At 40.3% G+C, this 15,545-nt stretch overlaps 1 protein-coding gene across 2 annotated transcripts in view; it reads left to right on the plus strand.

The window, feature by feature from the left end:
• The window catches only part of MYO1E (myosin IE), a 78,503-nt gene that overhangs the window by 31,375 nt on the left and 31,583 nt on the right, over positions 1-15,545 (plus strand). For both annotated transcript variants that reach the window (XM_041418462.1, XM_041418463.1), the window contains exons 3-9: positions 1,401-1,490; positions 2,366-2,460; positions 9,071-9,158; positions 10,783-10,872; positions 11,660-11,791; positions 13,065-13,199; positions 14,329-14,461. In XM_041418462.1, coding sequence (XP_041274396.1) covers positions 1,401-1,490; positions 2,366-2,460; positions 9,071-9,158; positions 10,783-10,872; positions 11,660-11,791; positions 13,065-13,199; positions 14,329-14,461 — 763 coding nt within the window. The remainder of the gene's footprint in view (positions 1-1,400; positions 1,491-2,365; positions 2,461-9,070; positions 9,159-10,782; positions 10,873-11,659; positions 11,792-13,064; positions 13,200-14,328; positions 14,462-15,545) is intronic.

The raw sequence follows: 15,545 nt of genomic DNA on the forward strand, positions 1-15,545 counted from the left end.
GAAAATAGTGAGATTAACATGGAGATGATCTTTCTACTGAAGACAGAATAAGAGTGTTTTCCAAGGGGACTGGTGGTCACATTGAGGGATCAGTCTTCCCTTATGTAGGGAGAAAGATTCCTTTTGCAGTTCTGTGAAGGCTTTTCATTCAAAGATGAAGATTATCTCTTGAATATTTGAATTGTTTGTGTCCACCCATGAATGAACATTTCTCAGTGCTACATTGTACAGAGATGACAGAATCATCCCAGAAAATGCTGGTATTGTTTACCAACAGAAAACTGTCACTTCAAGTGTTTATACTGACACAATGAGTAATTGATCTGTTATATCTGAGACCCAGATGTTGTCACTCGTTTTGAATTAAATTTAAAAATGTGTGAAGAAAGCTTTGCAAATTAATACTACATAAATTATGTACACTGAGTTATAGTTCTTCTCTAACATGTTACCTTTTGGCACCACAGCAGGAGATTCCTACATAGGACAATCCAGCGGGATAGATTTGTTCATTTTCCTGCTTTGTACAGAAAGCTTAGATAGGAAGTCTGCCTGTGAACAATTCCAGATTGTTAATGAAACCTGCAGTACAACATTTTGGACCCATAGGTGAGGGCTCATTGCTAACTCCCAGCTCAATGAAAGGTGATAGTGATACCTGTGAATTACTGTCAGGTGCTTGCTATTTGTACACTGCAGCTGTAGTTCCAAAGGTTTATGAAGTATTTGAAATGCAGAGCATGTGCAGCTGAATGCAGAATGATGAAATACTATATTAAAAATTTTGCAAAAAATCTAATAATGGCTTGAAATTGAGTGTCATGGTCCAGGGCAGCCTGCAGGAGAGGACTCTGAGGGGCTGTTAATAGTTTCACTCATAAAATAACACCACACACTGAGTTACCCAATTTCCCCAGCACCCCCAGTGCTTGCAGCTGGGTAATTGTCTAATTTAGCTCAGCAGTGGCCGTTTCCATCCAGCTCTGCTTGCTCAGCACTGTCCTGTGAGATCAGAATGTGTCACTGCACTGTTTTCTGCAAAGGTCAAACCAATATTTTCTAATACTGACAGACCTCTTCAGTTACAAAGGACTAAAACCAGTTCAAATGTGCCATTTCCTTTCTGTATTTTTATTCAAGGTGTGTCATGTTTTGGCCTTTAATACATGGTTATGTACTTAGCTTATTCTAAAATAAGATAATACAAAAATATTTCAATTGAATGGTATGTTTATATTCTCGTAAGCCTGCTAATTTAATTTTTATTAACAATTGTTGTAAGCTGTGGTGGTTTTTACTATTATTTGAAGTATTATGTAATAGATGGAAAAGTTCTTTGTCATTAGTAGTAAGATGATACTTTATGAAACTGTTGTTACCTTAACTTCTTTTGAATGCAGACATACATTGGGTCTGTATTAATCTCTGTGAATCCTTTCAAGCAAATGCCATATTTTGGGGAAAAGGAAATTGAAATGTACCAAGGAGCAGTAAGTAAAGCATCTAAAATATTGTGCAGTGTTCAGGGGCTTGGAAATATTATTCTGCACAGTTTAACTCTGGGATGCGTTTGTTTCTGGGTTTGCTAGCATTGTGCTGGGCTTGGAGAACTTGGCAGATGGTCATAGCCATAGACTGAACATTCAGATTGAACTCTCTGCAATGCAAAATGAGTATTTCAAGAAAATAATTGCATTGATTAGCTCTAATCCATATTAGGTATCACTCCTTGACATGTCCCTGCTCCTGCAGGCAGTTTTTAAACTGTCATATGCACAAAATGGCCACTAGTGGATTTGGAAACTGATTTCAGAACTCTCTAACTGGACAAGAACAATACAAAAAGTGAGGTGCCAAAATTAGATGCCACTTTTGAAAATACAGCTTCAAGAGTGAGTTAGCACAGACACATTAGGGACTTAAAACTCAATTTCCTGCTTGAGTTGGGCGTGTCCACTCAGGGCAGCTGTGGGTTTGCATGGCCCGGGGGATGAGAATGGGACCTGAGGCACCAGGCTCTGAGTGCTGCTGGGGGAGAGCATTGTCAGCACATGGCCCCGGTGGGATAGGCTTATATTGGGGTTGCCTGTGGACAAGTAATACATTTCCAGCAGAAGCCATTTTTAGAACAGGGTATGTCTAGGAGAAAATTATGGATGAGAGAAAGTTCACTAGCAAAGTCTAGAGACATTAGTTTGTTTTTGTTAAATGCACCAAAGAATTCTAGGAGAAAATTCACTATAAAGTGCTATTTGGAATTATTTTTTCCAGAGAAATAACTCTTCCAATTTAAATACAAACTTACTTTGCTCTTTCTGCATTTTTAATGCTCTCTTGAAAAAATATTCTTTATTTCTCCTCCTAGGCACAGTATGAAAACCCACCACATATTTATGCTCTTGCAGACAGCATGTACAGGAACATGATTATTGACAGAGAAAATCAGTGTGTCATTATCAGGTAAGAAAAAGATGGGTAAAAAGTATTTAATCTTCTTCTGGTGTTTTAACTTGATGAAGCAGAAAAGTTTATTATATCATAAAAAATCTTCTGTCCACATCCACATCTTGGGATTTTCTGGGGTATCCAGAATTTTCTGACCCTCCTTTTTGTTTTCCAGCAAAATGCTGATGACAGCTTAACCACAAGAAATCTCTTACTCACACAGCCAGCTTCTTGTCCAGTACCAGAATTACAACAGCTTGAACGACTACATGAGGGGGCTGGATTAACAGCTGTACAACCAGATACTGTTAAATCCAGCAATCCCACATGGACTGCATTTATCATGGTCTTTTGTTCCTTTTGGAATTCTACTTGAATTCACTCAGAGACAAAAGGCGAGAGATGCTGGGAAATTAATTTTGTCTTTGCTATTAATCTCTTTTAATTACTAAACGATGGAATTCACTGCAGAATTATTACTAAACTTTTTAAATGACAGGCATTATTTAAGTGACAGTCAAAGTGAATTTTGGGACTTTGTTCTCATCTGTGGGTTTCATAGGTGGTGTGTGATAAAAGAAAACACGTGGAGAGCAAGAACTGCAGGATCTGCCCCTCTGCCCCTTCACCAGGGCTGCTGGGGGGTGCAGTGCAGAGCACCTGGAGCTGCCCTTTACCCAGCCCCAGAGCAGGGAGGGGACTCCCAGGGCTGGGATTTTACACCTGGGAAGGCCAAGCAGGTGGTAACAGTTCGCTGGGTCCAAGGAGGGCCTCCCTGCTCCTGGGCCCCTGGGATATAGGAAACAAAAAGCCCAGAGCTCTCCTGCCTGTCATTGGCATGGCTGAATTGTTCCCTGAGCTCAGTCTTTCTCTTTGGAGAGCTGATACTTACTGCTGTGCTGAAGTTTATTAGACACATGCAGTCTAAATTAAGACCTGTTACGAATGGATAAAATTGGAATTTTGCTTTTGGCATAAAGTAACATCCCAGAGAGTGGGATGTTTCACTTGAAGCTAAATTTATAGTGAAAATCTCTGAGCTGTTGTGGATTGTGAATAAAAACCCTATTTTTTGATCCTGTGCTATGCCCCAGAGTGCAATGCATGCAGGGAGTCACATTGAGAGAGTTCTGAGATGCAGATCTGAGATACAAACTTAGAGCTTTAATTTTACTTGAGAGTTCTTGTACTTGAGTGCTGAATGATGTACTTGAATGCTCCTAGGAATGTACATTTTGTATGTGCAGAGTGAAACTTCTCTCAGTGTGTGCACAGCCTATTCAAAGTCTGTAGGTGTTAATTGAAATCTAGTGCAAAACTGAAACAAGAAGGATGATGTTTGCTAGGGACATTTCAGAGACCTTTTTTCTGCATACACATTTATTTTTCCTTTGGTATTTTTATTGTTTCTACAAACAATGTAGAAACTGTGGACTAGACTTACAAGTAGTTTTCATTATGAGTTTTGCTTTTTAGGACACTAAAAGTCTTTTTGTAAATAATAAATCAAGTAACTCAGTTGCTCACTAAATTCATATTGTTTGATTGATATTTTAATCTTTCGGACCACATTTGATTTAAACTGTTTAGATACATCTTGTATTTTCTGATTTAATGTAATCACTATTTCCAACAACCAGGGCTGACTTTGGAAGGAAGTTTCTTGAAGTGTGGAGTTTGCTTGCTTTATGATTTATTGTGTGGACCAGAAGGCACTGAAGCTGCTGCAGACTGGCAGCTTCCAGGATGCTGTGGCTCTTTACTGAAATTAATGTTCTGCCTAACTTAGAGTCTGCTACCACTCCATCAGTTTCACATAGTAGCTACCAGGGGCTTTAGCATTTCTGCCCCTAAACTGGTGATTCTCAAAAAACTGAGACGCAGCTGTCTCTTGTCAATGCCCCAGAAGCTGCTAAGCATAAGCAGTTCCAAATGAGCGTTTCCTTTGTGTTCAGTGAAACATAGTTTTGCTGTGAAAAATTGTCCTGTGGAAGATGAGTGTTATAAGTAAAAACAAAAATCGACCCAGTCGTAATAAAAATAAGACCAAAACATTTATTCACGGCCATATTACAGTCCCGACAGCCACCAATAAAAAATGACAGCGCAGACCCCGGGATACAGGCTGGGTGGACGCAGGTCCGGCCTCTATCGCACCGAACCCCCTTCGTCCACACGTGCTGCTCCGCAGGGACAGTCCTTACACTCTTTTTCCTGCCCGCGGCAGAGTCCCTTTGTCTCCTTTCAAAGTCCATCATATTCCTGTTGGTTTCTTTCTTCACTCAAAGCTGCACAAAACCTCGTCCGGGAAGAGGCAAATGTTCCTCCTCCGGTTCCCGGAATCCTGTATTCAGGTGGAAGGTGTTGATGGCCCTGGGTATCTCCGATGTGTGTCCTCATGGGCCATCATCACTGGGGTCCTCGGGTACATGCCACCGTGAGCGACCATCTCCTGTGCAGCCGAGTTTCCTTCGTATGTTAATGCCGAGTTCCGCCCTTGTCAGCCAGCCGAGGTGTCACTCTAGGATTAAACCCTGGTTCCTCTTTAATAGCATGTTTGGTACATATATCTATAATCCATTGGCACGAATTTCTGTCATATCCCTAACAATGAGTGATGATAATATGGTCATAGTGAGGTGCCTCTTGCATCTCTGCTTCATAACTAGTGTGAATTTAGAGTGACTCCACTGAAAATCCCTGGTAAAACAGAAGGAACAGAACCAGGTAGTATCCAGGCTTTTCCATGTCAATATAGTGAGGTGCTTCTTGCATCTATCTCTGCTTCATAACTAGTCTGAATTCGGAGTGACTCCACTGAAAATCCCTGGTAAAACAGAAGGAACAGAACCAGGTAGTATCCAGGCTTTTCCATGTCAAAGTAAGAGATTTTCCTGCAAAGAAAGGTTTGCAAAGGCAGAAGGTGTGGACTGGCCCTGTTCACAGCCAGATCACAAAGGCTAAGTCTGGCTTCTGTTGGAATGGAGCCTCGGGAATGCCGACAGAAGGATGGGGGGGAAAGGGGAGGTGCACACGTGCTGTGCCCTCCCACCGTGTGCTTTGGGCACCTGTCCCCAAACCTGGGAGGGGACATGCATCCCACAGAGTGGATCTGTGTTTCCATGCAGGTGAATGAGGGTCCCTAATGTAGGCTGAGCTCCTTTTACCTGGACATTCATTCCAAATGCATGGAGACACTGACAGAAAAAAACTTCATCCTCTTCAAAAGTCAGTGAATGAACTGGGAAAGCAGATCTGAAAGAAAACGCAATTCTCTGAAATGCTGAATAGATGGCAACCAAAAATAATCTCTTTTCATATGATAATACTAATTTAAAAAGAAAAACTGTTGCCAAACAACCTTTCCAAGGCCAGGGAAGGCTTTTTCATTAGCTGAGTAATTCCAGCATATTTGCATATGTGTTAAGAAAGTTACACGTGCACACGTCTAAGCCCAGCTGAGCTGCTTTGCATGGCTGCTGCCGAGTAAATAAACAATGAGATTATTCATGGGCTGCCTCGGGGCTGGGCTGAGTCCAGGAGCAGGCTGTGCTTAGGTGGGAGGAGGGAGCAGTGGCCCCAGGTCTTCCCTGCCTCTGTGTGCATGGGCAGGAGTGCAGAGGAAGTTCACTCACAGGGGTACGCGGCTGCACTGGACTTTATTTCTCATTCAGTTTATGTTTTACTGAGGCATCATATTGAATTTAGACCTTTCTTGAGCTAAGCTTGTTGGTGGCAATTAAAAGAGACTGTTGGCATTTCTGCTCTGTGTGCATGGCAGCCCTTCCAGCCCTTCTAGACTATCAACAAGGAGTTGTCCACTCGAGATTTTAATTATGAAGAATTATCTCTCTTGCCTTTAATTCTTTTTGGGCTATCACTGTCCTTTAATTGAGAGAGTGGAGGTTATGATTAGTATTTTTCTATCATGTAGCAATAAATGCATTTCTTCAGAGTATTGTTAAGGTTTTACATTTCTGTAAAGCTGAGGACTTTATTTTCACTTTGGTTCTGTGATCCCTGCCAGGAGATGTTGCCATTGCTTTAAAGCAGTTTTTCTTGTTTGTAGTTTTAGTTTACATTTGCCATTTGAGTGGCAACATTTGATTCCAGGAAAGCAGTGTAGGGGGATGTATCTGAAAAGACAATACATCGTATACACTACAAATAGGAGTTAATGAAAAGATCATTTACCACCCAAACTGCTCTTAGTGAACAGCTCATGTCTATCTTAACTCTATTAAGTTCAAAATTCAGTATGATATTTCTAGTCAGCTTCTATATCTCAGTTTTCCAGAAGACTCAAATGACTGATAATTCTGGAGAGAACCTGACTGGAAATATGGCTGCATTTTAATGAGGAAGTGGTAGAAACATAAGTCTAACACTGTAAGAAAAGTTAGGTTAAGTCGCTGATTCAGAAGGGAAAAATATTTCACTGAAATCATGCTACAGAGGTTTCTCTGAACATAATTGCAGAAAGTAAATTTTCTGTGTAAGTAAATTAAAAAACTTATCCAAACTTATCCAAATCAGAGTATTTTAGATATACAGTGTTCTTTTCTGGCAGATCCAAGAGTTCTTTATAAATATTTGGTATTAAAATTTCTACATTGTCCTGGCAGTGCAGATAAGCATTACTTGTATTGTTCTACAGCCATGGATACCATGTTAAATGTCACTCAGAAAATTAATTTTAGAGAGAGGGATGATGCTGTGTATTGGATCTTGCTTCTCTAATTACTGATTGTTTCCTCTGGGAAGGAAGCAAGGAGCAAAAAGCATTTCCTTCTGTGTTTGTAGTCTTAGTCTGATTTCAGCTAAGTATTAATTGACTTTGTGGAAGAAAATGTCATTTTTCGGAAGTGGCAAATAGTGCTGGAAGAAACAGTATACCTTTCAAAGCATTATGATTTTTGTTAGTGATTGAGATTATGTGCTAGTTTTATTTTTAGCAAGAAAAGTCTCTGAGAAAATTATGAAACACACAGTCCACTTTAAGCCATTTTAAGAATTTTTTCAAGCTCTAAAAACCTCCATACTTCCAACATACTTCAAACTACTAAGTTAGATGAGTCTGGTTTTACAACAGGAAGAACAAATCTACTGCCAGCAGATTTTGAAGGAATGTTATTTTAATTATTGCATATGTCTATTCATGATTTGAACTTTTAAAAGCAGTTTGCCATTCATCAAAGTCTGTCCCTGTGAATGTAGTGGATATGCATAATACAGGCTTTCTTGGTTGTTAGGAAAAGGTGACTCAGAAGAACAATAATAATCATGGTCTGTGCTCCACAGATGGATGCTCAGTAAGTACTTTTTCACCCTTTCAGGTTTTCAGCTTGATCTGTAAAATTGTAGTCAAGAGAAGACAAAAGCATGAAAACATTTCTGGGAAAATAATTTTTAAAGAGCCTTTGGGTATTTCTGTATTGTTTGGAAGCTTTAAAGATGTAAAATTACATTTGCAGCTTGGCAGTTTGGGAAGTTTTTCCAGAATGAAACCTTTAAAAATGTGTCTATTAGTCATGCTGATAAGGAGCTCTGAGTTGTTCGTTCTTAGTGAGTCTCTTTCCTGTACAGGACATGCTGATGTTTCTTTGGCAGATGTAGCTAAAGTTTGTGCAGGAAAAGATGTGCATTTGATCCATATCCAGGAACAAGTGGGCGCAGGATAGAAGAGTCAATGACATTTACTGAAATTATTCAGTTTAAAGATAGCACAGATTTTCACAAAAGTGAAAACTATTTCAGCTCTTCTTGTGGTGTTGACCCAACATCTGTGTGTTGTTCTTTCTGCTTTGGTGTAGTTGTCCTGCTCATGGGAAATGCATTAAGGTCAGAGCTGACTTGCACCAAGGCTTATGAAGTCTGGAGGAATTTTGTTGAAATGAAGGGAAGAAGCTTTAAGGGATGAAGTGAAGGGAGGTTGGATTGTCTGGCATGCCAGTCTTCTTTCCCTCTTGAGAAACTTACTGATTGCAAGAAGGCAAAGCTGCTGATGTTGTAAACACCATTCACCATTGAAGTGAAATATTATAAGGAAGGAAGGAAGGAATTGTGAGAGCTAGTATGGGATATTAAGACTTCTTGTACCCTGTGTCAAGAGGCTTAGGAACAGGAAGGTGGTTCTTCCGTCATTCAGGATGTGATTAATAATGCCTCATTATTTTATTCAGGAACACCTAAAACAAAAAACTACTAAAATGTAGTAGGTATCTAGCATGGCATGCACAGCTCAGATTTTCAAATTAGTTTTTGTGTCAAGACCTGAAATCCCCCTAAATGTAGATGGGAATTGAGTCTTTAACACACAGATTCTCTTCTGAGCATCTTGGTTTAAGTGGATGTTTCTCAGTGTGTGTACTTTTTTGACCCTGGAGTCTCACAGAGGTTCTGGTGTCCATGCAAGATGGTGTATTCAGAGTTCTGTGCTCACAAACATATCCAAGTACCATGCTACCACACTGTATCACAGTCTGTATTACCAGGATACTCAGTCTGAATGTGCTGTATTTAATTAAGGTACTTCACCTTGGTTGGACAAGATGAATTTCAAATTGCCCCACTGTAGAGTCACTTAAAAGCTAACATGTACATTTTTGTGTTTCTTTTTCTATAGTGGAGAAAGTGGTGCTGGAAAGACTGTAGCTGCCAAATATATAATGAGTTATATCTCCAAAATTTCAGGAGGTGGTCCTAAAGTGCAGGTGAGTTGATACACGGTAATACTGAAGCATAAGCTTAGTCTAAAGATTCCCTTGAGAGGTGGAATGACAGAAGAGTGTTGGGGCAGACACTGGCAGATAAGAGGCTCTTTTTACCTGAGTATCTTGGGGATGAGCAGCCAGGAGCACGTGGGCCCCAGGGCAGAGAGCCCTGGGCTGGGCAGCTTTGCTCACCTGCAGGATGCTGCGTGGGAGCCATGGCAGGGACAGCCACAGGGCCAGGATCAGCTCTGCTCCAGGTGCTGCAGCCCTTAAGCTGAATTGCATCTGCAACATGGGTGGGTTTAATCTTTGGGTTTGTTTTTTTTCTAGTTTAGTGGTAAGAGGTACTACTACTTTAATTGTTCTAAACCAGATTGAGAACAAACAGTCCTCTCAGTGGATGTGTGGTTTTTCCTCCTGTGTTGACATTTTATTGAAAACTGACCTGGCTTTTTGGGTTTCTGTTGCTTCCTTTAGATTTCTGATTTGTGTGTATACATCAAAGAGGCACAGCAAAAACATCTTGTTTTATGAGGTTACCTAGGCACAATTAAGGTGTGTGAAAGCTGCCTGAAAGAACAAATGGTTTCTTTTGTAAATAACTATACTGTTGATGTCTGTTCTACCTATGAACTAAGGATAATTGAGTGAAATAGCATAAAAATTCCCTTAATGGCATTACAGTGTCAGTCCTTCATGGACAGGCACTGGTAGGTAGTGGCTGCTTTTACCAGTCCATTCCTGTTGAGTGCCTGCTGTAATTTTTGCTTTATTGCACTCTCTGATGTTGAGTGTGTTCTTTCTGTGTAGTTCTGCACAACAGTGACACTGGGACCATTGCAGAGAATAACTCAGTAACCAAGACAATGATCCAGAGAGAGAGTTCATTGTGTGATTTTTGCAATAAATATACTTTATATAGGAAATACTTTGTTTCAAACATCTCAGCTTTTTGTCCAAAATTTAAAGAATCTCTTAGAAATGACAGAGTTGGAATTAATGAGGTTGGTAGCTTGCCTCGAGCATTTATTTGGAAATAAAATTCCATCTTCTTTTCACACCCCAGCCTGCACTGGCTTTTTTCCAAAGCTGATGTCTTCTCCATATTTCAAGCACCCAGGACCAGATAAAGAGACAATAGTAACACATTACTTTGCTTTCTAAGACAACTGGATAGCATTGTCAATGATCCCAAAACAGATTGCTGAAGCACTGGCAGATTCCTAAATTTTGTGCTACTCTGACTTAATTGATTGCGGTTCCAGACCCCTCCAAAAAATTAAATGCTCATGTGTAAGCGTGGTTTAAAATGAAGATGATGGAAAAAACAGATCAGTTAATCGGCTGTGTTGATTGGCAGAACAATGCACAGAACCAGGTTTTAGCCTCAGGCATTTTGTTTAATTCTGTAAGATTTTCCTCAAAAATAGGAACTAAAAGCTCTGGAAGAAAAATTGTTGGATTTTATTCCTTATATGATCAAGATAATTTTTTACAGATGCAGGATTCTTTGCCTTTTTAATATATAATTTACATGTCATGGGGTTGTTTTTTAGAAAATCTCTAAGAGCTTTAAAAATGTGTATTTCTGAATTTGCATTTCTTTCATTTCCTAAAATTTTAGCATGTTAAAGATATTATTCTACAATCCAACCCTTTACTGGAGGGCTTTGGGAATGCAAAAACTGTACGGAACAACAACTCCAGCAGATTTGTAAGTCCCTCTACCTTCAAGATGACTTTACTCTTCCAGCTTGTGTGCTGTTACAGAGACAGTGTTCAGGGGTATAATATAAATTTACTGCAGGTGAGGTCAATCTGAATAAGATAGAAAATGTGTTTTAAACCATGGTAGATGTCAGAGCTTCTGATTCCTTCAGTATACGGGGGTTTTTTTTTGCATTTCTTTATCTGTATGTACTGGGTACAGTTTTTGAAGTACCAAGGCTGCAGCCCTTACTAATATTATACAGGCAGTAGGCAGGAATTACCTGCAGTCTGTCATTCCAGAAGGGTCAAGATAATCTCATGAAGTGACTGCTCACTGAATAGCACACCAGAAGTTCCACACATAGGCTTTGAAAATTTGAGTCGTGTTCCTTGGCTAACATGAGTGTTAATGCAGTTAATGTCTCCCTGAAAGCAAGAGATCGTGGCTTTGCCTTGCTTCCAGGCAGAACAGTTTGCTGTTGGTTGTAGATCTGTTGAACTGATCTGCTGTGTAGGTGAGCCTCATGGCTTCCTTTATACTGAGCAAGAGTCTCAGCAGCGAAGAGAAGCCGCTGATTTCCTCTCCACATTTGCATTAACATGGGATGTGTTAATGTTGAGCTGTATAAATGCAGAAAAGATGTGGTGGTTCAAGAGTCTAAGCTTAGGTTCTACCTTGAGGTATCCATAAAGATGAAAAGCCCTCCTAACCTTGCTTGGAATACAGTACAAGTGCACAATTTTGAATTTGCATTTGCTAATCATTTAACAGCTTGAATTATTTATTGCAGGGTAAATACTTCGAAATACAGTTTAGCCCAGGTGGAGAACCAGATGGAGGGAAAATCTCCAACTTCCTACTGGAAAAATCTAGAGTTGTAATGAGGAATCCTGGAGAGAGGAGTTTTCACATTTTTTACCAGGTCAGAAGTGTCCAAGTCCTTTTTGAGTTATGTAAAGTATCTAGGACCTGTTTCTCCTTTTGATTGAATAGTTGTTCTCAAAGCTGTGAGATTTGAGTGCACACTGCAAAGGTAACCTGGTTTCTGCTGGGAAGCTCAGTAGCATGGTGAGACACCATCTGCCATAGACCTGCCTGGCTGCATTTCAGAACAGAATAATGCAGTATTTCAAAGCCTTGCTTGGAAACTCATTGTGAACTCCCATGTGGAAAAATCTAGGAGAATATAATAGAAAATGAGAACTTTTCAGCAGATTTCTATTTAAATTGGCCTATATATAGAGAGAGAGAGTGAGGCCAGTTTATATATATCTGTATTGGCCTATACTTCCTGTGAAAGAGAAATCTGATTCTCAGTTTATTTTTCTGAGACATTTATGATAATACTTTGTTGAATTGTCCAAGTATCTCCAGTTTTTGTGTTTGAAAAGACTTTGCTGGTCTTCAGTGGTCTTTGATGTGCATGGTCCTCACCTGCTGGAGTGCTGCTGATCAAGCTCTACAAAACTAGGGCCAAGCCAGAGCTTTGTAAGTGACTGTAGCCAGCTTCACGTACAGTTGAAGTGCCATTGCCAGGAGGGAAAGCTGAGCTGGTGCTGGAGTTGCTCCAGGAGCTTTGTGTTCTCCTTTTCCGAGGTTTATGTACAATTTGCCCTGTCCTGCTGCTTTTCCTCTGGCCTGGAGAGATTGTTTGTCACAAGGGTTAAGAGACTGTGGGGTTTTGACAGCTCTGTTTGGAGGTTTGTTCCTCCCTGGCTGCATGGCCTGTGCACAGGTCTGAGGAGTGTGAAGGGTGCTTGTCCTCACAGAGAGACACAGGTGATGCTTCCTGCATGTGCTGTCAACTGTGCCTGCCTTGCAGCAGGTGTGGAAAACACATCGCTCCTAAGGATTTAGGGAGCACATTCTGGATGGAAAACCCATTTTGCCTTTTCTTAATGAGTTAAAGATAATGCAAGGCATTCAAGGCAATCACATTTTTAACTATTTATTAGTTGTGAAGTTAGAACTAAACCATTTGTGGGAATGTTATGGATATATAAGTTAAAGATAAGAACCCAGAGAGCCTGGTCTTCTGGGTTAAGCCATTACCAGAAGGTAGGAAGGATAAATCCCTGGCACAGCAGCAGCCATATCTCTCCCAGTAATTCCAGGCTCAGTCACCCGTTTATGACCTGCTCATCTCTGCTGGAGATTGTTGGGTGATCCCTAATTTGGGTGTTTTTATTCTGCAGCTAATTGAAGGGGCCTCCTCAGAACAAAAAAGCAGCCTTGGCATTACCAGTATGGACTACTATTACTACCTGAGTCTCTCTGGGTCCTACAAAGTCGATGACATCGATGACAAATCAGATTTCCGAGAAACACTGGTGAGTTCTTTACTGTGTGATTTGCAAAGTGGAGGATGTATGTTCATTCCACTGTTCATTTTTAGCAAAGATGTTGATCTACTAATGTGGGAATGAGAAATTAATGTAGATATAACTTATTCTTGTATTTTGCCTTGAGGAGGAGGTATGTTAACCCTGAAGACAGGTTTTGCAGAAAGGTGTTGTGACTTTCAGTTTGTTCTTTTTCAGAAGGGTGCAAATTTAATGAAATTTAACTTGTACAGATAATCTGTAGTATGAAAAATGTGAAAATGCAAACACAACGAGGAACTTGCATTAGAAGAAAATTATAAAAGAGTCCTCTGTTTTAGCTGAATTACCAGTGCTGGCTGACCTTCCATGCTTATTTAAAACAGTACAGCTGAAAAGCTGGAGAAAGGGAGTGTGAAAACACAGATCAGGGATCTTTATCCAGAGCTGCTGCCAGTTCATTGTGTGACCTGCCAACTGCTGGTGTCCTGTTCTTAGGAATTTACTGTTTAAAGTAGATGTATTAATACATCTATGTGTGTAGCACATTTAAAGGCCTAAAAAATAATTGTTACTGTTGTATTGGAGCTTACTTGGTATTTTAGAAAAACAGTTTGTTGAGAAGCTATTCTGTAAGTTGTCATGTACTCAGAACTCCAAAACCCAGGGGAGCTGGGGATTTTCTAGTAAGTGGCTGAAATTCACAGCCTAAGCCAGACACTGGGCTGCTTATTAGAGTCATTCAGTACAGCTTCACATTTCTTAGTCTTGGTGGGTAAAGTGACTGTGTAGAAGAAATAAAATCATTGTCTCTTAGGTTCCTTGTTTCCCAGTCTGCAATGAAACTATTTATTTTTAGTGTGACGGTTTAAAGCAGGTGTTTATTTTTTCCAGAACTTATTTTGTTAATGCATCTTCTAAAAAGCAGAGATGCTTCTGTATTTCATTAACAAAATACAGAAATGCTGAAGTAGGACATCTGGAACCCTTTGAAACTTCATTGCAGCTTTAATGAAATTTGATTGCCTTAGGAATCTGAATTGCTTTGAATAACTCTACTTTTTAACACCAGCATTTTACAAGGATTTCTAAAACAAGAGTCTTCAGCTGATGCAAATTTGTTTGTTTTTCTTCCCAGCACGCAATGAGTGTGATTGGGATCTTTGCAGAGGAGCAGGCATTGGTACTGCAGATAGTGGCAGGAATATTGCATTTGGGAAACATCAGCTTCAAAGAAGTTGGCAACTATGCAGGAGTGGAGAGCGAGGAGTGTAAGTACCTCTGGAAACTGTTCCAGCAGCAGCAGTGGGCTGCAGCCCAGATGGCAGAAGGTGAACTGCAATTTAGAGCTGCTTATCCAAACAGAGCATGGATTCTTAGGATGTGAGGCTGCCAGTTGAGAGTCTGTGCCAAAACCAGGTGCTGAGGGCCCCTCTTTTGTCTTGTAAAAGGCCACAGACTTAAACAGAGTGTGATTTTGAATTTGAGAAATCCTGTTCCAGCCTTTGAGTGTGAAATAGTAGACACTGTAGGGAGGGCTTGAAGTCTGCTTCTTTCAGTGCATCAGCACACATTCATAAACCCCTGTTTGTTACGTGGTTTGTGTGGCCTCCTGTCCTGGGAAAGCAGCTCCCAGCTGGGGGTGTCCCTGGGCTCAGGACATAGCTGTGCCCAGGCATCACACAGGTGTGTGCATGTGTCCTGTAAACGGAGTTCAGAGCTGAACTGAAATGCAGGTTTGCACTCTGCAGTTATGTTCCCTGTCTCGAATTCCTCTACTGATACCTCATTGTTAGCTACAGCTACTGAGTAACTGTTTCTTTACCGTTCCCTTTCCCACAGTGCCCTGTCCTTGCCTCCCTCAGCATGTGCTCTGCTCTGTAGCAGCTGGGCTCACAGCAGCAAGGTGATGGAATGTTAATGGACTTGGAGTTTTAAATGTTTTTGTTGTGATTTACACCTTGCATCTAATGTGGGTTTATGCTACTTGGATAGTTTAAGGACAGAGTGGATAAGCACAACATACATAACAGTACCTTACAGATGCCTGTGTGTTCTCTTAATTCTTGGTTCAGAATGGGTCTTATGTTCAGGAAAATTGCATTTGTTTAGTTTTAGATACTTTATTCATAACTAACTTATCTTGTGCAGTCAGCTTCACACTCAACTGTATTAGCATTCTCCTGCTATTTGTTTTATGAAATTGGGAAACAAAAATTAATAATTTTTAGCCTTTCTAGTCTCTCAAATTAAGAAGTTAAGTGAACCCAAAGAAAAACATTTTGTGGCATTGTATTTATATGCCTTTTGATTCCAAATGAGCTGCTGTGCTTCAATTCAAATCACAGTGTTAAA

The sequence above is a fragment of the Onychostruthus taczanowskii genome, unplaced genomic scaffold (assembly GCF_017590055.1).
Source record: "Onychostruthus taczanowskii isolate IOZ18803 unplaced genomic scaffold, ASM1759005v1 scaffold6, whole genome shotgun sequence".
Taxonomy (NCBI): Eukaryota; Metazoa; Chordata; class Aves; order Passeriformes; family Passeridae; genus Onychostruthus; species Onychostruthus taczanowskii.